This window comes from Aedes albopictus, chromosome 1, assembly GCF_035046485.1.
Source record: "Aedes albopictus strain Foshan chromosome 1, AalbF5, whole genome shotgun sequence".
NCBI lineage: Eukaryota > Metazoa > Arthropoda > Insecta > Diptera > Culicidae > Aedes > Aedes albopictus.
Window position 1 is genome coordinate 210798256 of NC_085136.1, and position 24316 is coordinate 210822571.

Sequence of the window (24316 nt, forward strand, 5' to 3'; positions counted from 1 at the left end):
GACGACCGAATGAAAACGCGGCCTGTACACTTTGCCTCCAAAAACTCACTAAATCACCCCGTACGAAGATGAGCAGTCAAATAGACGACGACGACGAACGAATGAAAACGCGGCCTGTACACTTTGCCTCCAAAAACTCACTAAATCGCCCCGTACGAAGATGAGCAGTCAAATAGACGACGACGACCAAGGTAAGTAAAAGGAAGGTAATCCAATATGTCAGAATGTACCATCCGCCATATTGGAAAACCTAACGACAGCTAGCAAGTTTGTGTTTAATTTTTTTCACTAGTGAGATGACAAACACAAACTTTCAGCCCTAGCAACGTAGCAACCCCACAGAAACCATTCACGCTTAACTTTCTCAGCACTAAAATTGGACAAACTCCATGACACTCATCGAGTGTTTCCTACTTACACGGATTGCAAATTAGCTCGTACACCCACTTAAGCAAATATTTTGCAATATTTTCGCCAAAGCAATCTCTTTTGGTTAAGAAATCACCATTGTATTCATAATTAACTAAAATGCGGGGGCATGAGCAAATTTTAAACCTGGGGGAATATTACTCATTTTATGAGTGCCATAGAAATATGTTAACATTGGTTATCCGTGTGGAGAATGTTGTTGCCGATGCGGCGTAGCAACGCTTCTGTAGCGTTCTGCAGCATAAACAAACTGGCCGGCTATCACCTCCATCCCCCCGCAGTGTGCCGCACTCCCCGCATCCACTTACTGCTTATACGCTAACACCTTCCTTATAAACATCTTGACGACGACGACCGAATGAAAACGCGGCCTGTACACTTTGCCTCCAAAAACTCACTAAATCGCCCCGTACGAAGATGAGCAGTCAAATAGACGACGACGACGACGAACGAATGAAAACGCGGCCTGTACACTTTGCCTCCAAAAACTCACTAAATCGCCCCGTACGAAGATGAGCAGTCAAATAGACGACGACGACGAACGAATGAAAACGCGGCCTGTACACTTTGCCACCAAAAACTCACTAAATCACCCCGTACGAAGATGAGCAGTCAAATAGACGACGACGACGAACGAATGAAAACGCGGCCTGTACACTTTGCCACCAAAAACTCACTAAATCGCCCCGTACGAAGATGAGCAGTCAAATAGACGACGACGACGAACGAATGAAAACGCGGCCTGTACACTTTGCCTCCAAAAACTCACTAAATCACCCCGTACGAAGATGAGCAGTCAAATAGACGACGACGACGACGACGACGACGTGCACGCGGACGATCCGAATGAAAACGCGGCCTGTACACTTTGCCACCAAAAACTCACTAAATCACCTCGTACGAAGATGAGCAGTCAAATAGACGACGACGACGACCGAATGAAAACGCGGCCTGTACACTTTGCCTCCAAAAACTCACTAAATCGCCCCGTACGAAGATGAGCAGTCAAATAGACGACGACGACGACCGAATGAAAACGCGGCCTGTACACTTTGCCACCAAAAACTCACTCGAAAAACTGTGAATTGATGATTATGACCAAAAAGTGGAGACGCTGTAGGCTACTTTCGACAATATTTCCGTTCCAATGGCTGACATTATGATGATCGCTAATAGCCTTATTGAGAAAATAAAAGAGGACGAAAAACTGTTGACTGCTATGGCACAGTCCGCATCTGGTTAACTGACGTAAATGACTGCTTGGATACTGATCATGATTAAGCTCTATGTCAATATCTGAATTAATAGAGTCAAATAAAACACAACATTAACATTCAACATAATTATTGCTCTAAATGCATTATTGTGCGAAAGATCCATGGATATTTGTGTTAGATCCGAATACTTCTATCTGTTGTCGCAAACCGTTGTTGGGGTCGAAAACTTCCCCTGCAAAGTAGCCACATTTTCGGAAAATGTTCATTGCCCACAAACAAAACTTTTCATTCGAATATTCAACGTAATTTTCAAAGTAACCATATTTTAGTAAAAGCTTCTATCACTTTCTGAAGACATTAAACTTCTAAAGCAGCATTCTGCCCGAGAGTCTGCAGTGTGACATCTCCATATTTAACTATCCTTACAACTTGTGCCAAAATATTCCTACCGCTTCAAGCTAGGAGTTTGAATGTATCCACGCTGCATGACACATGTTTTCTCATTTGCAATGATGAATGGCTATTAATACACTATCAACTCTTTTTCTTAGCAATTACTGACCCCCTCTTGGGATAAAAAAAAATTGCCAAAACCTGTAATCAGCTGTGCGGCTTCAACGCAGCGAACCAACTTCCGTACGAATTATAAATCGCTCATTCCAGTTTGTGCCGTCATCAATCTTTAGCTCAACGCAACGTGGTGGTTGGCTCACCTATCCCAATCCACGCGCGTGCCATGGCGAAGATTCAAAAAATTAAACTCCCAGCTCACACGCTCCGATCAGTTGACAACGGAGCCCACTCTCGCAAACATGTTTACGGCGAAGTCTTCTGCGCTTCTCCTGTTCCTCGGTACCGTAGGTGAGTAGCTGATAATTGTTTTTTATTGGTAGTTCCAACCACTTGGGGAAACCCCAGCCAAGCTTTTTAACGAACGGATCGTTCCAGTAGCTGAGGCAATCACGTTGCTGCCATGCGAGATCCCTAATGAAGACGCGATCGGTTACTGCATTCCAACGTTCGGATGCACAGCCTACCAGAAGTTGATCGCTACCGGACCTTTGGACTACGAACAGCAAGAGTTTGTTAACCAACTAAATTGCTCCCGGACGGCAGTTTGCTGCCCACCGAGGGCCAACGTTTACCAGAATCCCCGAATAGAGTTACCGAAGTTAGACAAAGATTTGATCGCGAATTGTGGTGCGGACACCACCGAGGACCGGATCTTTGGAGGCCAAGTTACCACCATCGACGAATTCCCATGGTTGGCGTTGTTGTTCTACGAGTCGATGCAAACCGGAATGTTGCACCCGTCGTGTGGAGGGGCATTGGTGGCGAAACGCTGGGTACTCACGGCTGCCCATTGTGTTACGGGGAAGAGTTATACGAACTTGGGGCCACTGTAAGTTTATTCCTATATTTAGCAAACATATCGTAACTGTAGATTCTTTCAGCAAATTTGTCCGACTGGGAGAGCACAATCTGGACACGGAAGTGGACTGTGATTTGAACGAAGACTGCAACGAAAAGGCACTCGATGTTGAAGTGGAGAAAGCTATCCCCCATCCGGACTATGATAGTAAAAGCTGGGATCGATACAACGATGTGGCGTTGGTCAAACTGGCCAATGATGCTCCGTTCACGGACTTCATTCGACACATTTGTTTGCCAGGCTACTACAATTTAACGGAACAGTTGAGCAAGGAAAACATGAAGTATGTGGCGGCTGGCTGGGGACGGACGGATTTCTGTGAGTATTGCAATTTATTATATCGATAAAACTTTCACTGAGTTTCATAATCAACCGGACAACAGCTGAGGCAAAAAACTGTTTCCGAATAATAATGAACAAAGGCATACAAAAATGCATTAAACTGATCCTGAAGTATCATAATGCATATCAAAGGGTAGACACCGCTGATCATTTTCAAACAATTTGTTTATGCCCTATGACGCTCAGATCAAGTCATTGAAGCACACACTATATCTGTTGTTGTCTATAATCAATTATGCCACACATTGTAACTACTATTAACCGCACATGATGATTCATGTCAGGCATGAATTTGCTAAAAACACTATATTAACCATTCACTTTCATCATAATACATTGAGATGTTTTTAGAATCTATGATACAGTTGATTGTAAGCTTCGTCACAATAAATTTTGTTAATGAATGTATTACAGGTCAAGTTGAGTAATAAACCCATGACCTGCACGCTAAGCGTATCATTTTCATCTCGGACAGTTTAAAAACAAACAGCATAACTGATAATGCTCACATCTAAACTAACCGGCTTCAACCACTTTTCTAAATGTAGGCATGATTGACGTTGTCATATATTTCGTGCCGTATTATTTCATGTGCGTTAACATAGTCTTCATCTGATAAATGTTGTGCCGACAACCTAGAAAAAATGTTCAACCCAACGGTGATCCCCCCACTTTTTCTTTACCTTCCTAGGATGTTAGGTTCAGGATAACACGCTGACCGCGTTTCAACGTTCAGCGTGTCTGTCTGAGTCATATTGGTTAACTAGTAGTGCATCTAGAGCATTGGAACAGATCAAAAATGCTTCAGTTCAGTGACACAAAGTGACGTAGCTGAAAATTTATTTGTAATACGATCAATTTGTTAATTAAAATAGTAATTTATGCAAAACGTTTCAAAATGATGAGTTTTACAGCACGAGTCATACAGTTGCGAAAAAGCTCGTAAAATTGAAAAGACTCGAGTTTTGCAACTAGGTACTGTAACCGTTCAAAGACTCACACGAGGTTTCAACAAACAAGATGGCTTTAGCGCCACTCTCGCTAGGCGAGAGACCACCTGTATTTTCTGAAATTTGCCCGACTGTTTCTGAGACTACAGTCGAACCTCCATGAGTCGATGTTCCTTGACTCGATATCGACTCATGGAGGTAAATTTTTCCATACCTTCCACTATTCGATATTTCCTTGAGTCGATGGTCCCTTCAATATCGACTCATGGAGGTTTTACTGTATTACCTCAGGGGACTCGTGAACGGCTATACTGTTAACGGAAAATGCCAACGTAACGAACCTGTAGGTACGCCAAACTCCTGAACCTTTTCTTGAACCCGTTTATACCCGAACTTAAGCTCACTCAAATCAAACGCACGCAATTGAAGAACAGAAGCCTGAAAGGTCAATCTACCAAAAAACGGAAACGGAATAAAGATATACGTAAAAGGGTGAATTCTCTAGGGAAATGCCCAAAACGGAATCAACTGACTATCAGAACTTCGAGTTCAATAATAACATTTATTCAAGAAAGTACTAGGCTTATTCGGGTTGAACTTTAACGAAAATGTCTATAACGGGGAGCTAAACACTATGGGAAACAAATCATGGCATGAACAGAGTTTCCACGTACCTGCGCAGGTTTTTGTAGCGGTGCGGTGTCTCGATCTCCGATGCTGTCCTGGCCGCGGAGTTCCCGGCCGTTGCTGGCGAAGACGGCTCGTTCTGATGACGTTCGATTCGACGTCCTCGGTAGCGATGGCGGCAGATGGCTTGCCGCTGTAGCTGCTGCTATGGCGCGCAGCGATGCAGATTGAGCTCGGGAAGATGGCCGAATTATGGTGCGGAGGAAGTGGTGGCTGGACGGAAGGCTTCCGATTTTTTATCCACGAGAGCTTGGCACGGACAAAGTCGTGCTTCCCGGGTTGATCCTCCAAAGGTCAATAGGGACGCGACAGAGCCCAGCGACCCGGCTTCGTGTAATTAGGTTCCTGCTAGGCCGAGCGGGGAATGCCACGCCTTCTACTTCCCAAATTCGGACCTGGTCCGGCGTACGCTGATTAGCGACGTACGGGGGACCGAGCTCTCGGACTCTCTCCACCGGGGTTTTAGACGTGTAGTGGAGTCGACGACGGTTTTTGGCGACCGTCGGAGTTGTTTCGTTCGACTTTGACGACGAACCTCACTTTTCTCCGTTTAACTGCCTCGAAAGGCGGGCTTTAGCGGACACCCGAGCTCTATTCCGTCCTTCCTGGACGAGGTTGACGCCTGAAGACGCCACGGAACCCCAAAATCGACTCCGCTTGTCGAGTTCTGATACTTGCACCAGCCCGTACAATAAAAAGCGCCTAAGCGCTGGAGAAAGTCCAACGCGAATAAGATTTTTAAGTTAAACAACACGAAAACACTAAAATACACTTAATAATTACCTTTTTTATGTACTAAAAATAAGTACGTTGTAGAAAGTCGCAAACAACGGTCTTGCAGACCGGAAAGACGTACTAATAAAACTGTAGAGCAACAGAGAAAACGTTTAGAACACTTACATCAGAGAAAACACCATTTCACTGCATTACCTTCGGTACGTGACTCGAAAAGTCCGAAATTCACTATAACTTAGTTTCAAAACTTAATCTTCAAAAAAAACGCGATCACTTCTACACTCCAGCCTTGTAGCGAACGAAATGACCGAGCTTAAGTCATTTTGTTTCAAAGAAACTTACTCTAACAATCCCCCTATTCTTTTAGTAAAATTGCGCCAACGAACTATTCGCATGGCGATTGGAATCAGTTGGCGCCTATCTAGGTTCGTCAAGATGGTGTAATTGAGATGCATATTTTCAGGAGCCTTTACTGTACTCACTACGTCGTTTATGGCATATGAGTTAGCTGAGACACAAACCAAAAGTCGACATACATAATTTATTTCTAACACAAATCAGTCACGAGCAAATTCAGATTATATTCAGGGTTTATGTTTAATTCAAAACATTTAGTCAATTTCCTAAAATATTCTAATAAACTATTAAACGAATTCAAAAGCATTTTGCTTAAAAAAAGAGAAAAACGTCAAAACCGCTTTTCTATCTACTCCATTCAATACAAGCAAATGCAATTCAACTTTTATTTTTCATTTTTATTTGTCAAGTGTGTGAATCAAAACCAACATTATTTTACTTAAAGAAGAGAAAAACGTCAAAACGTTACAGTACATACAACATTTTTTGCCATTACAAACATATTGACTTGAGATGATCTTTTCCATCAGTACCATCGGGCTTCGGGGTGGGAATGGGAACAAACACGTGTTCCATATTGCTAGACACGATATTTGAAGCGAACAAGCTGTGCTACAGGGGGCGGCCAAAACTTTTTTTTCTGTCACAAAAAAGTTCAAAACGCTGTAAATGTTCATAGAGTGCATCGAAAATTCTCAAATTTTGACTTTTGGTTAACCTACTATTTGTGCATCATTGGTACAATTTTGAGCTCGATTGGTTAATCTTTCGCGAAGCTAGAATCGTTCTCGTTAAACACTATTTTTTAGACAACTTATCAACAATACATTGATGCTTCTCATGTCATTAAAACATAGGTACTTTTTGAACGTTGAGAAAAGATATCATGGATTGAAACTTTTTGGATCCTTCTTGAAAAAACCTGAATTAATCCACCTATGGTGAACAGAACCCTTCTTACACTCATTAAAATTATTGTTGTATTATTCGTATGTATGATTGTGATTTTTGGGTGTAAGAAGGGTAAAAAGGAATTTATTGAGATTACTCCCAAATACTCTTCAAAAGAAATCTCGGTAACTAAATGTCCAATCAAAATAAACTTCAATACAATTACGACTCACTCAAAGTGCAAATTTTCGGTAATACCAATCCGTGTGGTCAATTATGAATTTCAAATAACTCAACGTGCATATGTACAGATGGGTAAATTATTGGTTAAATTGGGGAAAAATCCACAGCTCAGGTGAGATTTGAACTCTCTCTCTCTCTCTTCTTGGCGTAACGTCCTCACTGGGACAAAGCCTGCTTCTCAGCTTAGTGTTCTATGAGCACTTCCACAGTTATTAACTGAGAGCTTCCTCTGCCAATGACCATTTTGCATGCGTATATCGTGTGGCAGGCACGAAGATACTCTATGCCCAAGGAAGTCAAGGAAATTTCCTTTACGAAAAGATCCTGGACCGACCGGGAATCGAACCCGTCACCCTCAGCATGGTCATGCTGAATACCCGTGCGTTTACCGCCTCGGCTATATGGGGAGATTTGAACTCACGACCCTTATTATAATACCCATCTGTACATATGTACGTTGAGTTATTTGAAATTCAATATAATTGTACGAGGATGTTGTAGCTTTCATTTGATGCTAAGAGAACCCGAATCGGTTGACAGACGGCTGAGAAATTTATTATGATACATTTTATCAAAAATCTCTCAATAGCGTAAATTTTATTACTCCTAAGTACTCCTCGAAAGATATCTCGGAAACAAAATGTCCAAACGGAATGAAATTCAATAGCATACTACTAGGATGCTGCACCTTTCATTTGCTGATGAGATAACTCAAATCGATTGACACACGCCTGATTCATTTATTATGAAGCATTTTGTCAAAAACCTCTTAAAAAGTTAAGTTGTATTACTCCAAAGTACTCCCCGAAAGATATCTCGGCTACAAAATGTCCAATCGGAATGAAATTCAAAAGCGTTCTTCTAGGATGTAGTAGCTTTCGTTGGGGGCCTTAAGAACCCAAATCGGTTGATAGCCGGCTGAGAAATTTATGGTGATACACTTTGTCAAAAATATCTAAAATAATTAAGTTGTACTACTCCCTAGCACTCTTTGAAAGATATCTCGGTAACCGAACGTCCAATCAAAATAAAATTCAATAGCGTTCTACTAGGATGTAGCAGCTTTCATTTGCTTCCAAGAGAACTCAAATCGGTCAACAGACGGCTGAGAACCGTGAGTGACATTTTTTTGTAACATATATACACACACACACATACACACACACACACACACACGCACATACAGACATTTGCTCAATTCGTCGAGCTGAGTTGATTGGTATATGTGACTCGGTCCTGCGGGCCTCGGATCGAAAGTCGGTTTTCCAAGCGGAATTTATACCCTTCTTATGGGTGTAAGAAGGGTAAAAATGTAATTTTTTTACATCAATGTCATTAAATTTAAGTGCTGACATCCAAAGATTTTCTGCTTCTTTTCTCAAGATATCTCTGATAAGATGTATTACAGCCAATTTGGATTGAAAGAATAACACATTTAGTATTTTTTGTATGATATTGTAAATTTGACTTATTTTCCTCTACATGGGTGAAAATGTCAAACCGGTATATCTTTATTCATCGTGAGAAAATATTATATTTTATAGCGTCGTTTCATATTGTTGATAAACGTTAAAAATTTTATTCAATTCGGTTCACTGGTTTCCGAGATATGACAGCTCAAAATTTAGTTGCCTAAAATATAGTGTTTACTAGAACGATTCTAACTTCGCGAAAGATTAACTGTTACGTACGAATGGTTATACGAACCCCTGAACGTCTGTTCCTTTACTCTGTGTGTTTATGTCAGTCTTCGATAGTTTTCTCGTTTTCTGCTTTGTAAACGGTGCTTGCTGATTCTAGTATTCAATTGGACTAGGTAGAAGCTAGCAGCAGTAGGGATGCAATGGATCTACAATCATTGTTCCGCCGCGAAAACCACCGAAGCTGTAAGTGCTGTGTACGTTAATATTTAAGAAATGACTAATTGATAATAAATTAGCTTTATAGCATGCGGCTCTGCAATCCAATATGATTATTACTGCCCTGCTGAAAGATTCGGTGTACCTACTTCGTTGCTGCTTCTAACATTAACCAATCAAGCTCAAATTTGTACCAATCATGTACATATAATAGGTGAACAAACAGTCAAAATTTAAGAATGTTTGATGCACTCTATAAAAAATTACAGCATGTTGAACATTTTTGTGAGAGAAAAAAAGTTGCCTATCCCAAACATTTTGGCCATCCCCTGTACTTCCTTCACAGTTTTGCAAGCCCTTACCGTGGAAACAAAAGTTGTTGTTCAAACAACTGCATTGTGAACCATTACTTCACTACCACAAATCATTGTACTCGAATGAGGAATTTTGCTAAAGTGTTCACAGTTCAAAGAATATGAGGTTCAAGCTGACACTTGTGCGGAGAATCCTCCTTCTTGACCATGGAACTCCTTTCTTTCAGAAATTCCTGCTAGGATTCCTTCTGAAATTCCACTGAGGAGATATTTTATCTTCAAAAATTCTTCCAAGGCGACAAGCAGCATTTTCTGTTTTGTTTGCCTGCGAGATGATCAGATTCGTGCGTTTGAAAATCGGCATGAATAGTTTAGTGACCATCTGTGACAGCCATCTTTGCTGCCCATATTCGCATAATTGGCGTAAGAGCCACTGTGGTTTTTAACACACTTTTAAAATTTTAACAATGGATAATGGAAAGTTTAAGATGTTTTTTCACGTTGACATCTAGCTAGTGATCAGATCTTGAGCTTTATCGAATAAAACTAGTCACAATTATGCATATGTGATAGATATTAGCTTGTAAATGCTGGCATTGTCAATGGTGGTTACGTCAACTATGCAATCATGGTCAGTTTGGATTTCAACAACCGCACCTTTAAGGAATCCATGAAGTGATTTCTAAGAAATCCCTGGAGCATTGTTTCAAGAAATCCCTCAGAAAACTTCTGGAGATACCTTCGAAAACTCCCAAAAGCAATTCTTGATTTTTTTTAAGAATTCCTGTACAAAAAATCCTAAAGTAATTTCTGTTATCTTGTTAGCAATTCCTGGACGAATGTCAAGGATAATACCTGGACAAACACCGTAAGATACGATCTTTGTTTTTTAGAAAAAAAAAATCGTTAGAAACTTATGGAAAAACTCTGCGAGTAATTCTAAGAAAAAATACTTGACAAAACACTGGAGGGATTCCTAAAAAATCCGAAGAGGAAATTCTGAAGGAATCTCTGAAAAACATATCTGCAGAATTCGCAGACAAAGGTACTGGTAGAATTCTTTGAGAAATCCTCAATATATTTCTGAGGGATCCCAGTAGTATTTTTTGAAGGAATCCTCAGAAGAACTCCTAGATATACAAACATTTATTTGTTCAACATCACATTTAAGACAAGACATAATCAACAATATTACGCCACAATACTCGGTTTGTGGCTGCCGCTCTCCATCCTCGGTCGCGCCCAATGCTCGCCAGGTCACGCTCCACCTGGTCCGCCCATCGTGCTCTCTGCGCTTCACGCCTTCTTGTGCCAACCGGATCAGTTGCAAACACCAGCTTTGCAGGGTTGTTGTCCGGCATTCTTGCAACATGCCCTGCCCACCGTATCCTTCCGGCTTTGGCCACCTTCTGGATGCTGGGTTTGCTGAAAAGTGCAGTGAGCTCGTGGTTCATCCTTCTCCACCACACACCGTTCTCCAGCACACCGCCGAAGATCGTCCTTAGCACGCTTCGCTCGAAAACTCCGAGTGCTTGCAGGTCCTCCTCGAGCATGGTCCACGTCTCGTGCCCGTAGAGGACCAGCAGTTTCTTCTGGAACCCGTAGAAGGCCCGACTTCCTCTGATGATGCGAATTTCACGGCTCACGTTGTTGTCAGCCGTCAGTGAGGATCCGAGGTAGACGAATTCCTCCACCACCTCGAAAGTATCCCCATCTATCGTTACATTACTACCTAGACGGATCCGATCGTGTTTGGTTCCGCCTATCAGCATGTACTTTGTTTTTGAGGCATTCACCAAAGGTCCGACATTTGCTGCTTCGCGTTTCAGGCGGGTGTACAGCTCTGCCACCGTTCTAAATTTTCTGGCAATTATATCCAACCGTCCGCAAAGCATACAAATGACCGGATTTTGTGAAAATCGTTCCCCGGCTGTTGAGCCCGGCTCGTCGCATCACATCTTCGAGGGCGATATTGAAGAGTAGGCATGAGAGTCCATCACCTTGCCGCAATCCCCGGCAAGATTTGAATGAACCGGATAGTTCACCCGAAACCCTTACGCAGTTTTGCACACCGTCCATCTTAGCTTTAATCAGTCTAGTCAGCTTCCCAGGAAAGCCGTTTTCGTCCATGATTCTCCATAGCACTGCGCGGTCGATACTGTCGTATGCCGCTTTGAAGTCGATGAACAGGTGATGCGTTGGGACCTGGTATTCACAGCATTTCTGGAGGATTTGCCGTACTGGTCCGTTGCCGACCGGCCGTCGATGAAGCCGGCTTGATAACTTCCCACGAACTCATTCGTTTTAGGTGACAGACGACGGAAGATGATCTGGGATAGCACTTTGTAGGCGGCATTCAAAATAGTGATTGCCCTGAAGTTCTCACATTCCATATGGTCTCCTTTCTTGCGAATGGGGCAGATTACTTCCTTCCACTCCTCCGGTAGCTATTCGGTTTCCCAGATTCTGACTATCAGCCGATGCAGACAGGTGGCCAAATTTTCTGGGTCCATCTTGATGAGTTCAGCTGCGATACCATCCTTACCAGCTGCTTTGTTGGTTTTGAGCTGGTGAATGGCTTCCTTAACTTCCCTCAGCGTGGGAGTTGGTTCATTTCCGTCCTTCTCTGCATTGGCGTCGTCGTTTCCTCCGTTGTCGTGGGCTCCCGTGCCTACGTTCTCCACGCCGTTCAGGTGCTTATCGAAGTGCTGCTTCCACCTTTCGATCACCTCACGTCCGTCCGTCAAGAGGCCTCCGTCTTTAACCCTGCATAATTCGGCTCGCGGCACGGAGCCGTTGCGGGATGCGTTGAGCTTCTGATAGAACTTCCGTGTTTCTTAGAAAGGGTACAGCAGTTCCATTTCTTCACACTCCGCTTCTTCCAGGCGGCACTTTTTCTCCCGAAAGAGGCGGGTATGCTGTTTCCGCTCCTGTTTGTAACGTTCCACGTTCTGTCGAGTCCCTTGATGCAGCATTACCGCCCTCGCTGCGGTCTTCTCCCCCAAAACCGTGCTGCACTCTTCGTCGAACCGCGGCCTCGAGATTCTGCGCGTATGCTGATGTGATATCCGGTTGTTTCAGTCACTTTAGGTTGTACCGTGGCGGTCGCCGGTACCGTACATTGTTGATGATAAAGAGTTTTGGGCGCAGTTTCACCATCACCAGATAGTGGTCGGAGCCGATGTTGGCGCCACGATAGGTCCTGACGTCGATAATGTCGGAGAAGTGCCGTCCGTCAATCAGAACGTGGTCGATTTGAGATTCTGTCAGCTGTGGTGATATCCAGGTGTAACGATAAAAGAGGCTATGTGAGAGGTGCTACGTATGGCCATATTTTGGAAGCGGCGAAATCAATGAGTCGTAGGCCGTTTTCGTTCGTCTGCTGGTGGGCTCTGAACCTACCAATCGTTGATCGGAATTCCTCCTCCTGGCCTACCTGAGCGTTCAAATCTCCTTTAATGATCTTGACGTCGTGGCTTGGGCAGCGATCGTACTCGCGTTCGAGCTGCGCGTAAAATGCGTCCTTGTCATCATCAGTGCTTCCGGAGTGTGGGCTGTGCACGTTTATTATGCTGAAGTTGAAGAATCGGCCCTTGATCTTCAAACTGCACATTCTTTCGTCGATCGGCCACCAACCGATCACACGCGCCTCTGCATATCACCCAACACGACGAATGCTGTTCCCAGCTCGCGTGTGTTGCCGCCCCAAGTAACATTTCAAGTTTTATGCTGCTCAATTAGTAGTTTTCATGGCAAATTTTATAAAACTGCCAATAAAACCAACCTTCTGCCAACCGCTATAAAAACGCCTTCCAACCAAGTGGACCACACTTATAGAGGTTTTCAAAGGAAAGTGGAGAGCAACAACAAGTGGATTATAAGTGCTCAAAATTAACGTGCTTCCCAAATAGTGCAGTTTTGGAGATAAATTCTGACCTGTGAAAAAGTGAAATTCGTATATTTCATGCATATGCAGCTTTCTGAATGTGAATTATTTTTGGCTTGCTGTCTTGGGCTTCAAATTATTAAGGTAGGGAATCGCGCCACTTGGGCGGTGGCTTCTATATTCGTCTGTTTTCCACTAGAACTCAGTCAAATTTGAACCAATTGACACAACTTTTAGAATGTGGTGAGATAGGTATAGTATCTACCCGTGTACAACATTTCAAGTCCAATTGGTTCAAAATTGACTGAGTTGTAGTGGAAAACAGACGAATATAGAAGCCACCGCCCAAGTGGCGCGATACCCTATGTTTTATTTAGACGATTTTATTCGGATATAACGGACATAACGCAGGGGTAAAGTTCCGAATTCCAATATGGCAGCAGCAACTTGCCAAGAAAAAGTGCGTCCGGCATTAGTCACGTCATTACCACAATAACCCAGCAACAAATCCACCTGTGGTTTTCGCTACTTTGTAAGAGTTGGCGCTCAAATCGGTATTGAATGTCATTGCACTGTGGTCGGCTATGGATGGCCAAAAATGTTGCAGTGGAAGTTTGAACATATCGAAATTTACTATATATTTTTGAAACAGCATTTTTTCGACCTAATTTTGAGAATGGTGAATTAGCAAACAATTAATATTAAAATTCAATTAGCGTTTGAGCCATGATTACAATTGGTATTAGTTTTGGCCATCTAATATGGTAGAGTGCATCCACTGGCATGTTATGAAAGCAGCGATGTGTCTTTTAAAAGTTATTTTATAGTATTCTTAATGATTGCTATAAAACCTGTTATAAATCAAATATGTTCTGTGTCGTTTAGTCTTGTGACAATTTTATCGATGCTTTATAGAAAGCTTTTAGTGTTAATTAAAACATAGACCAGTGGCATTGAGATGACCGTTATAAATCTTTCATAAAACTAAAATAAATCGATTAAGTTCTGTAAATGTTACTTCGGATGATTACCTCTAAACGTTCGCACCACGGATCCTGTTCATCACACCGCCTGCAGCGCTACGATGCCGAACCCATGGTCCTTCAGTAGATCGGCGTGTATGCGGGTGCTCCCAAGGAAGTTGAGAGATCAGCAGTTCCACGTACCGAGTTTCCAATTGCAAGTTCTTTTTGTACGCTGAGGTCGTTGCCGTTGGTCTCGGTTCGTATTATTCTGTTGCTGATTTTGTGTTACAATGTTTTTTACGGCTGGCTCGTAGGGCCTGACACCAACCCCCTACTTTCCGGAGGACCATAGTGCACAGTTGAGCTTAGAGTCCTTCCCTAGCACTCGGACGTAGATCAGCCACCCCTAACGTGGAGATCAGCTTCGGCTGTTCGAGTCCGTATGAAGTTGATCATCAATATTAACTTCTTTTCTCGATCAGCCTAGATAGCTGTGTAGTGTCGGTAGCGATTGTCTCAATTGGCTAAGAATAACACTACGGACCGCCTGTTCCGGTGGTAAGAATCCACCAACAGGTGACCCCTAATTCATGGTGTGATGCGGCTTTATGCTTACCGTGCCTAGGAATGAATGGCCAGGGGGTCTAATAAAAACCTAACCGATAACGGAGCCTGTGGAGTACCAGGGTGCCCTCCACAGTATGTAGCCCTTACTGCGCTAACCGGAGCAATGGTGCAGTGGACCTTGTGTTTCTCCGAGACAATCAGCTGCCCTTCTTTAGTCCCACTTGAGGCTAAATAAGAGCGGGATTATGAAGATGTTGTTAATTAGTTTAAATTTTCACCTACATGGTTTCGCATTATGCGATTTACACAGTGTATTCTGTGTATCCTCGCCTTTGGCGTTTTCCAATCGATACCGATTTGGTTTTATTGTTGCTGTTCTTTGTTGTGCTGCTGTTGCGAAGAGTTTAATCTTATCTAGTTTGGGTAGTGGCTACGGTTAGGATAGCTCAGATCAATCTTCAGCATAAAAGAACAGCAACGATCAATCTTTGCAGACTTATGCAAAATGGTACAGCCCAAGTGGCCTTGGTACAAGAACCTTACTTTCGTAAGGGAAATTTCTATCTAGGAAACCTTGTGAACAGACTTGATGTACACGTGCTGTAGTCCCATGTACGGGAGCCACATGGCAAGCGAGCTCTCAGGAGCTCTGTACATTTTGAGACTGAAAGTTGTGTGCCTCATTTTTCTCAAGATGTGTCTCATGAGCTTCGTCTCATGCGCTGATTAAATTAGAAAATTTCACGACAAAAACTTCCTAAACGAACGAGAATTGATACCTTAACCTTTGCATTGAGAATCCCTAGTCGTATCGTGTAGACCAACCAGACAATTGAGTTGTGTACGGAAAAAAGTTGTTGAGGTTCTTCGTTACCAAGAAGTTGTTTTTCACCTTAGATACCAACAGCTCACGCTGCGCATGAGACGAGCTCCCCGGGAGCTAGGCGCTAAGCTCGCACCCACCAGATTTTCGTGAGCCTCCTAGCAGCGCAGCACACTGCGATTTTGAAGAGCTGGGAGACATTTTGGTAGGAGGCTCGCTGTCACATTTATGTACACATGAGCAATGGGAAACTCTGCTTGTGAACCCGGTGTTTGCCACTTTCAGTAAACATGAAATGGCAAACTCGCGTGTCATGCCTCGAGCCTGTGTGCTTGTCAACAACGCAATAGTTGCTACACTCATCTCTGAACTAACCACCAGAGATGTATGTGCTATCACAATTGATGTATCTGTTGGAAACCTCAACAGGAAATACGTCTATTGTTCTGTGTATTTATCGCATGATGAACCATCCCCTACGTATGCTTTCAAACAAGTCATCGCATACTGCACTTCAAAAGGCCTTCCGCTAATTGTTGGCAGTGATGCTAATGCTCACCATATCATCTGGGGCAGCTCAGACATTAACTTGAGAGGCTCCAGTTTGATGGAGTACTTAAGTAGTACAGATCTTGCATTACTTAACATAGGCAACCGCCCAACCTTCATGGTATCTGCTAGAGAGGAAGTGTTAGATATAACGCTTTGCTCTAGCAGAATTAGTCACGAGCTGACCAATTGGCATGTGTCAGATGAAGAAATTTTATCTGACCATCGCTACATCTTTTTTGAACATTTAAATGTTACTTCGCAAACATTGCGTTTCAGGAATCCTCGGTCAACAAACTGGGATCTTTATACTGATTTGGTTGCAGCCAAATTTCATGGATATTCACCATCCATTGACACTCCAAGTGATTTAGATGATGCCGTTGATACTACAACGACCTTCATCATGGAAGCTTTTGAAGAAGCATGCCCTCTACGGTCTGTGAAGATCACAAGAGGAACCCCTTGGTGGAACTCTGATCTGGCGAAACTCAGGAAACAATGTAGAAAGAGTTGGAACAGACGACGTTCGGCTGGTTCGGAGGCTTTCAGGTCGGCTCGCATGGCCTACAGGAAAACTCTCCGGTCTGCTGAACGATCCGGCTGGAAAAACCTTTGTACAAATGTTTCCAGCTTGAGTGAAGTCAGTCGGTTAAACAAAATCCTTGCGAAATCTAAGGATTTCCGGGTGAACGAACTTCGTTTGCCAAATGGCGATCTGACTTCCTCTGATGAGGAAGTTCTGGAATGCTTATTCAGCACACACTTCCCTGGATGTGTAGATGTTACATCTTCGGATGATCCTGATGTCTTTTCTTGTAGTTATGATTCTTTAGCTTCGGCTCGGAGTATTGTAACTATAGAATCGATTGAGTGGGCTCTTAATAGCTTTGCTCCTTTCAAATCTCCTGGGGCAGATGGGATTTATCCTATTTTGCTTCAGAAGGGATTTGATTATTTCAAACATGTTTTGAAAAAACTACTTGTTTGTAGTTTTGCTACAGGGTATATTCCTTGGTATATTCCCAAATCCTGGAGGGATATTACTGTAAAGTTTATTCCGAAAGTGGGTCGTGCGTCGTATGAAGAAGCAAAGAGTTTCAAACCTATCAGTTTGACCTCTTTTCTTCTGAAATGCTTAGAACGCATTGTGGACCATCACATCCGTGATGTTCATCTGGCCAACGTGCCTCTTCATGTGAACCAACATGCCTACCAATCTGGTAAGTCCACTGTGACTCTTTTACACAAGGTTGTTTACGATATCGAGAAAGCATTCGCTCAAAAGCAATCTTGTTTGGGTGTTTTCTTAGATATCGAGGGTGACTTTGACAACGTGCCTTTCGATGCCATATTGGAAGCCGCACGGTGTCATGGTATATCTCCAATGATTTCCAATTTTATTCACCAAATGCTCAAAAACCGATATCTCTTCTCGACATTGCGTCTAGCAGGGATTAGGAAATTGAGTGTTTGTGGATGCCCCCAAGGGGGAGTCTTATCACCGCTTTTGTGGAATCTCGTAGCAGATACGCTATTGAGGCAACTCAATAATAGCGGTTTTCCTACTTATGGTTTTGCCGACGACTACCTAACATTGTTAGTTGGTATGTGCATCAGCACCCTTTTCGACCTGATGCAAAACGCCCTTCAGGTAGTTGAGGGTTGGTGTCGCCAATATGGCCTTTCGGTTAATCCGAGTAAAACATCTATTGTTCTTTTCACGGAAAGGCGAAACCGTAATGGCGTTCGACCTTTGCGTCTCTTTGATTCTGAAATCGATGTGACTGAACAGGTAAAGTACGTTGGAGTCATTATTGATTCCAAGCTTTCCTGGACACCTCACATTGAGTTCAGAATCAAGAAAGCTTGTATGGCCTTCGGGCAATGCCGGCGTACTTTTGGTACAACTTGGGGTCTAAAACCCAAGTATATCAAATGGATCTTCACAACTGTGGTTCGGCCAATATTGGCTTATGGATGTCTTGTGTGGTGGCAAAAGGGTGAAGTGAGAACGGTCCAATCAAAATTAGGCCATCTCCAAAGGATGTGCTTAATGGCGATGTCTGGAGCGTTCTCTTCAACTCCTACGGCAGCGCTCGAAGTTCTCTTTGACGTTGCCCCACTACACATTCATCTTAAACAAGAAGCCCTTTCTTGCACTTACCGGTTACGGGTACTCGGTCTACTAGAGGAAACTCCTGTGAACCGCACATCAACACACACCTCGTTGTTTCCACTTTTAGTGAATTGGGACAAAACTGTCCTTGCTCCAAGTGATCTTACAATTGCTTGTAATTTTCCGTATAGGACATTTTCCACGAAATTCCCTTCCCGGGAAGAGTGGACATCTGGCTATCTGGAAAGAAGTATTTCAGACGGCATCGTATGTTACACTGATGGCTCCCTTCTCGAAGGTCGAGCAGGTGCTGGTGTTTATTCTCGTGAGCTAAGGCTGTATCAGGCTGAAATCTTTGCTCTTATGTGTGGAGTGCAATCAGCACTTCAGCAGCACGTAATGGGCAAAGTAATATACTTCTGTTCAGATAGCCAGGCTGCTATTAAAGCACTTGCTTCGGCCAACTCCAGGTCGAAGATAGTTATCGCTTGTCGAACTCAAATCGAGGAGCTGAATTCAGCAAACGCTGTTCACCTTGTATGGGTACCTGGCCATTCTTCCATCGCTGGAAATGAATTGGCTGATGAGTTAGCTCGCACTGGAGCATCACATGACTTCATTGGCCCTGAGCCAGCTATTCCGGTATCCAAGTGTTGGGTAAAGCTTCAGATTGACATCTGGGCTGCCACTCAGCACAAACAATACTGGAATAGTTTGGAGTCATGTCGTCAAACCAAATTGCATAGTGCTGAGCCATCTCTACGGGTGGCGAAGTATCTAACTAATCTGTCTAAGCAGAATTGCAGCATGCTGGTCAAAGCATTGACTGGCCACTGCCGACTCAGCTATCACATGTCGAATATTCAGCAAGCTGATTCATTTGCCTGTGATAGCTGTGAATCCGATTATGGAACTTCATATCATTTGATATGTAACTGTCCAGTTTTCGCGCAACTGCGTTTCCGAGTATTCGGTAAACACTTATTAAGTGAAACTGACTTCAGAAACCTGAATCTTCAGGATATTCTGTTGTTCTTAACCCGCTGTGGTAAAGAGCTATAGGCTCTCTTTCGCTTTATGCGTTATTACAGTGCCCTTTTCAGGGCGCTGTTTGAACCCATTATGGTACGCTTGTGCGTTAGTACCCTCTTCCAGGGTATTTTTCCTATTTCCCTTCCTGTCCCTATCCCCATCCAAATCCTTTTTCCTTCCTTTTCCCTCAGGTAGATGATGAAATAGGCTGTTATTTTGGCGATGGCACATATGTCCCAAATGGAGGATAACGTGCCTCTGGAGCCGGCCTTCTGATACCTGATGCGGGTGCTCCCAAAGAAGTTGAGAGATCAGCAGTTCCACGTACCGAGTTTCCAATTGCAAGTTCTTTTTGTACGCTGGGGTCGTTGCCGTTGGTCTCGGTTCGTATTATTCTGTTGCTGATTTTGTGCTACAATGTTTTTTACGGCTGGCTCGTAGGGCCTGACACCAACCCCCTACTTTCCGGAGGACCATAGTGCACAGTTGAGCTTAGAGTCCTTCCCTAGCACTCGGACGTAGATCAGCCACCCCTAACGTGGAGATCAGACGCTGTTGTGAGCCGCTCTTCCTGGAGAACAGACGCTCAGGTTTGCCGAAGCACCCGATCTTCCCTAAGGTTGCTCATAGTTTCCGGCCGGTACCACGAGGAGGTAGGGATAGGAGTTGCTGGGTAGAGGCAGGTGGATCACAATGGGATCTGAATTGCGCAGCATACCCACTACCCAGGCTTTAGCGTGCCGCTAATATTTCTCCAGAAATTTCTCAAAGAATTCCTCCAGGGATTCTTCCAGAAATACCATCAGGGATTCCACCTTAACCTTTCAAGACGCACGCCATCAACAAGTAGCTGAAACTGCACCGCGTTCGCGTTGTATACGACGAGCAACTTTTTTTTTGCTGGTGTTGTACTTTTTACAACGGCGCATGTCCTGAAGGGTTAAATTCTTAAGAGATTCATCCTTGAATTCCTTCACGGATTATTTCAGGCAGGCCCGTGCACAGAAGTGGCGCCAAGGGAGGGGCTTTTCCCAATTTTGACAAAAGGTGGAGAAGCGTCTAGTGTATGAAACGTCGGTAATGTGCATGGGCTTGATTTCAGGAATTCCTCAAAGGATTCCACCATAGATTTCTCCAGGATTCCAGGAGTTCTTCCAAGGATTTCTTTATGAATGCCTCAAGAAATTTTTCCAGGGATTGCTTCTGCAAATCCTCCAGGTAGGCTTCACAGATTCCTCCAGAAAATCCTTTTGGAATTCCTTGATTTTTTTTTTTGAATTCCTCCAGGAATTCTTCCAAGGATTTCTTCAAGAACGCCTCCAGGGATTCCTCCAGAAATTCCTTCAAGTATTTTACCTAAAATTCTTCCAGAGATTCCGTCAGGGGTTTCTCCAGAAATTCCTTCAGTGATTGTTCCTGTAATTATTGCAACTCGTTACATAAATAACTATTTTGATGTGTTTTCTGAGATGGGAAAAAATATTATGATAAATATTTATTAGAATTACTCCATCGACAGTTTCAAATCAGATTGCATGAAAGTTTTCACGAGTTTATGAATAGTCCATTCTGCATTCACAAATGAAAAAGGCTGTTTCTTGCTTTTTTTTCCAGACAACACCAGCACCAGCGTACCGAGTAAACTAAAGCTGAAAGTCAGTTTACCGCACGTCGATCAGGAACGTTGCCGAACAGTCTACGCGGAGCATACGATTCGCATAGCCGACAGCCAAATCTGCGCCGGCGGTCAGAAAGCGCACGACACCTGCCGGGGGGACAGCGGTTCCCCGTTGATGTACTACAACCGGCAGCATGCCCGTTGGTTTGCCTACGGCATCGTCAGCCGGGGTCCGTCCCAGTGCGGCACCGAAGGGGTTCCCAGTATTTATACGAATATTTTCAAATATGGGGACTGGGTCAGGAGAACAATTGCAAGTAATTGAGCAGGAGGAAAGCAGGGATGTTGTTATTAAGAGATTGAAATAAAATGGGAATAACAAAATGAAGCATAAAGATGTTTCTGTTGTTAATCCTTTCGGGACAAGAAAGAAATAATCCCTTTCACCCCCTGTGATTCGTTGTCAAGGTCCGTTGCAATGTCAAGAAAAGTGAACCACCATAGAGAGTGTACAAACAAGGTCAATCAATGCGACACATTTTGTTGCTTGGGGCTCCTGCTGAGACTGTCGACATTAATGGGACCAGTAACTCAACTCGGTTGAAGAGGTTCGCACTAAAAATCCACAATTCCGATTCAATCGCAATTCTTTAGTTTAATATTTTGCTTAATTAAAAGTTGTACCGAGGTTTGCGATCCTTTAGGCTCTAATATTTGCTCTTGCGTGTCATCTTTCTTTAGTTTGCTTCACGACGCAATACTTTTTAACCCCTGCGGAAAGAGAAGCATTGTGTAAGCAGTTTGTCGAAATCGGTAACATTGTTGTACAAGCCTCGGTCCGATTCAAGTGCGTTTCTGTTCTCATTGGGAATTTAGGTTAAATCTTCGCTGGTGGTCTCATCGTCTGCACCGCCGTCCATGTAGTCAAGGACCACCTCGCTTCGCTTAAGGATATTTCACGTGTGACCTGTATGTAGCAATATGAGCGACGATGGTGCGTTGTCACCCATGGGAACAGCACGTGGCCGATGGTCTTGTTGCAGACCAATTTATTGCGCTTGGACCATTCCCCCTTGTTGTACTTGTATTGTTGTAAACGGGAAATTGATTGGAAAAGAAGTCCCTCAACGTGCGTTCATACAGTGTATCGGTTGTTTCAAGAGTCTCCTCTGGCTTCCTGTTTGTATGTAGTGGGTGTGGGAAATGGACGCTCAGGTAAGGTAACCAGGGGTGACCAAGCTATTGTCGGCTGCAGCATGCCCTCTCCTTTTTCTGCCATTCGATGATGACTATCGAGTCGAGTGTGTACGTCCGGCTGATGTGGTGGACCGAAGAAGAGGGTGACTAAGGGAGGGAACTCCTAATTGAATGGACTTTTCAACACAGGGCACGTGCTCCAGTGGCGGAAAAATGAACCTGATGAGATACATGAACAAGTCAGTAATTTTGTGATTATTTTGCTCCTCTGGGACAGGATCGAATCGCTATTAGTAAATCTGGGATTGGGAGGAGATCGAGGATAAACGTGTGATTAAAGGAAGCACATCGCATCATTTACGGTGTAACTTATTTCTCGTGGCGTGTCGTTCCAACTGAAAGAAAGCCTGTTTCTCAGTTTGATGTTATATTCTACATACCATGGCATTATACCGGTTCAATTATTCCTCATTGTTCAAAGTGCGTTTAATTTCGAGCTCGTTCGCATTCAAAATGTTGAACTGAACAATGTTTAAACAGTTTTTATCGCAGCGTACCAAATTTGACAAAATTTTGGGATTCTAACAAGTCTGTCCTTAACGAGATTTTTAGCCCTAGGCTAGTTCATCTCGGGACCCACGCCTTAGTTACACATTTCGTAAGTTTGTCGGGAGTGGGATTCGATCCCAGGTCCTCGGCGTGATAGTCAAGTGTTCTAACCATCACATCAGGTCCGCTCCCGCTACTGCAGGTTTTGAGCAGACTCAGCAGCCTTTGAGACTAGCATCGATAGTAAAATGGATAGAAACCAAGAGTATTTACGATGGAGTTAGGAAAAATCAAACGGCTAAAGAGCACATCCCACGTACCAAAATCATACCAGGAAGATGAGCTGTTCCATGGTGGAGCAACGAGGTCAAAACCGCGATAAAATCGCGAAGAAAGGCGTTGCGTGCCTGGAAATGCAAAACACCTCAGGATCCAAATCGTGACTTGAAGAAGAAACAGTGGTTTGAAGCAAGAAAAGTATGCAGATCGGTTAAGGTAAGTTAAGGAAGCTAAAGAAATATCGTGGCAACAGTTTGTTGATTAGTCCACAATTAACAACTCAGGAAGTTTGACAACGACTGAAAGCCTTGCGAGGAAAGAAACCTTTGCGGGTTTTCAACTGAATGTTGATGGGCATTATACAGATAATCCGAAGGCAGTCGCAGACGAATTGGGAAAATACTTTAGCGCTATTTCATCTACTGCGCTGTACCAAAGATTAAAAATAGAAAGAATGCCCTCTCTTGCCTTTTTCCATGTAAACGTCAAGCGACAAGAAAAGTGGCGCTCTCTAAGCGTATCAAGGTAGAAGCTCTCTTATGCCATGCTCTTGATCATGCCACGGGAAAATCCTGCGGACCGGATTTTGTAGCATACCCGATGCTCAATCTTTGTAAAGCAAAAACTTTTTGACAGCTATAACCGGCTATGGACTATTGGATGCTTTCCGGATGAGTTGAAAAACAGCAAGATCATTCCAATACCAAAAACAGGAACAAGGTCAAAGGAAGCGCAAGATTTTCGGCCCATCAGCTTAACTAGCTGCAACGGAAAGATTATTGAACGCATGATTGGTGACATGTCTTTGGGAAATAAATCTTCTTGATTCTCGGGAACACGCCATTTGTCAAGGCCGTGGTACATCAACATACATGACAGACCTAGGTAACACATTGGATCAAGCGATATACGAAAACTTGCACATCGACATAAGTAGCTACCCTGGATCTTTCCAAAGCGTACAGTCGCGTGTGGCGTGAAGTCGTTCTCCGTCAACTTAAAGAATGGGATTTGATGGAAATCCGCCCCTATTCATCCAATCCTTTCTATCGCATCGTAGTTTCCAAGTATCTATCGGCCATCAATTTTCACGCACCTACACGGAAGAAAACGGAGTTCCTCAAGGATTCGTTTTGGCAGTATCACTGTTCTTGATCGCTATGGAATCTCTCTTCAAATTTCTTCCGAAAGATGTGCAAATTTTTGTATTTGCAGATGACATCGTGTTGGTTATTGTCGGAAAAAATGCTACTAGACTCCGTATCAAATTTCAAGC

At 43.4% G+C, this 24316-nt stretch overlaps 1 protein-coding gene across 2 annotated transcripts; it reads left to right on the top strand.

Annotated features, from left to right (window-relative positions):
* The first annotated feature begins 2352 nt into the window (after positions 1-2352).
* Positions 2353-21546, top strand: LOC109430308 (CLIP domain-containing serine protease B8). 2 transcript variants are annotated; one of them, XM_019706361.3, is made up of 4 exons: positions 2353-2507; positions 2598-3048; positions 3101-3396; positions 21012-21546. In XM_019706361.3, the coding sequence occupies exons 1-4, from the start codon at positions 2459-2461 to the stop codon at positions 21338-21340; spliced, it is 1125 nt and encodes a 374-aa protein (XP_019561906.3). In that variant the 5' UTR covers positions 2353-2458; the 3' UTR covers positions 21341-21546. The 2 variants fall into 2 exon arrangements, with proteins under 2 accessions (XP_019561906.3, XP_019561905.3); XM_019706360.3 differs by having other exon boundaries at positions 2370-2507; positions 2595-3048.
* The last annotated feature ends 2770 nt before the right edge of the window (positions 21547-24316 follow it).

What these genes read in the sequence shown, in the direction of transcription:
- LOC109430308 (XM_019706360.3), top strand. Translation starts at nt 2,459, where the DNA reads ATGTTTACGGCGAAGTCTTCTGCGCTTCTCCTGTTCCTCGGTACCGTA. An exon ending in CCTGTTCCTCGGTACCGTAG is followed by an intron (nt 2,508 to 2,594) that starts GTGAGTAGCTGA and finishes GGATCGTTCCAG; the next exon opens with TAGCTGAGGCAATCACGTTG. An exon ending in CTGGGGACGGACGGATTTCT is followed by an intron (nt 3,397 to 21,011) that starts GTGAGTATTGCA and finishes TTTTTTTTCCAG; the next exon opens with ACAACACCAGCACCAGCGTA.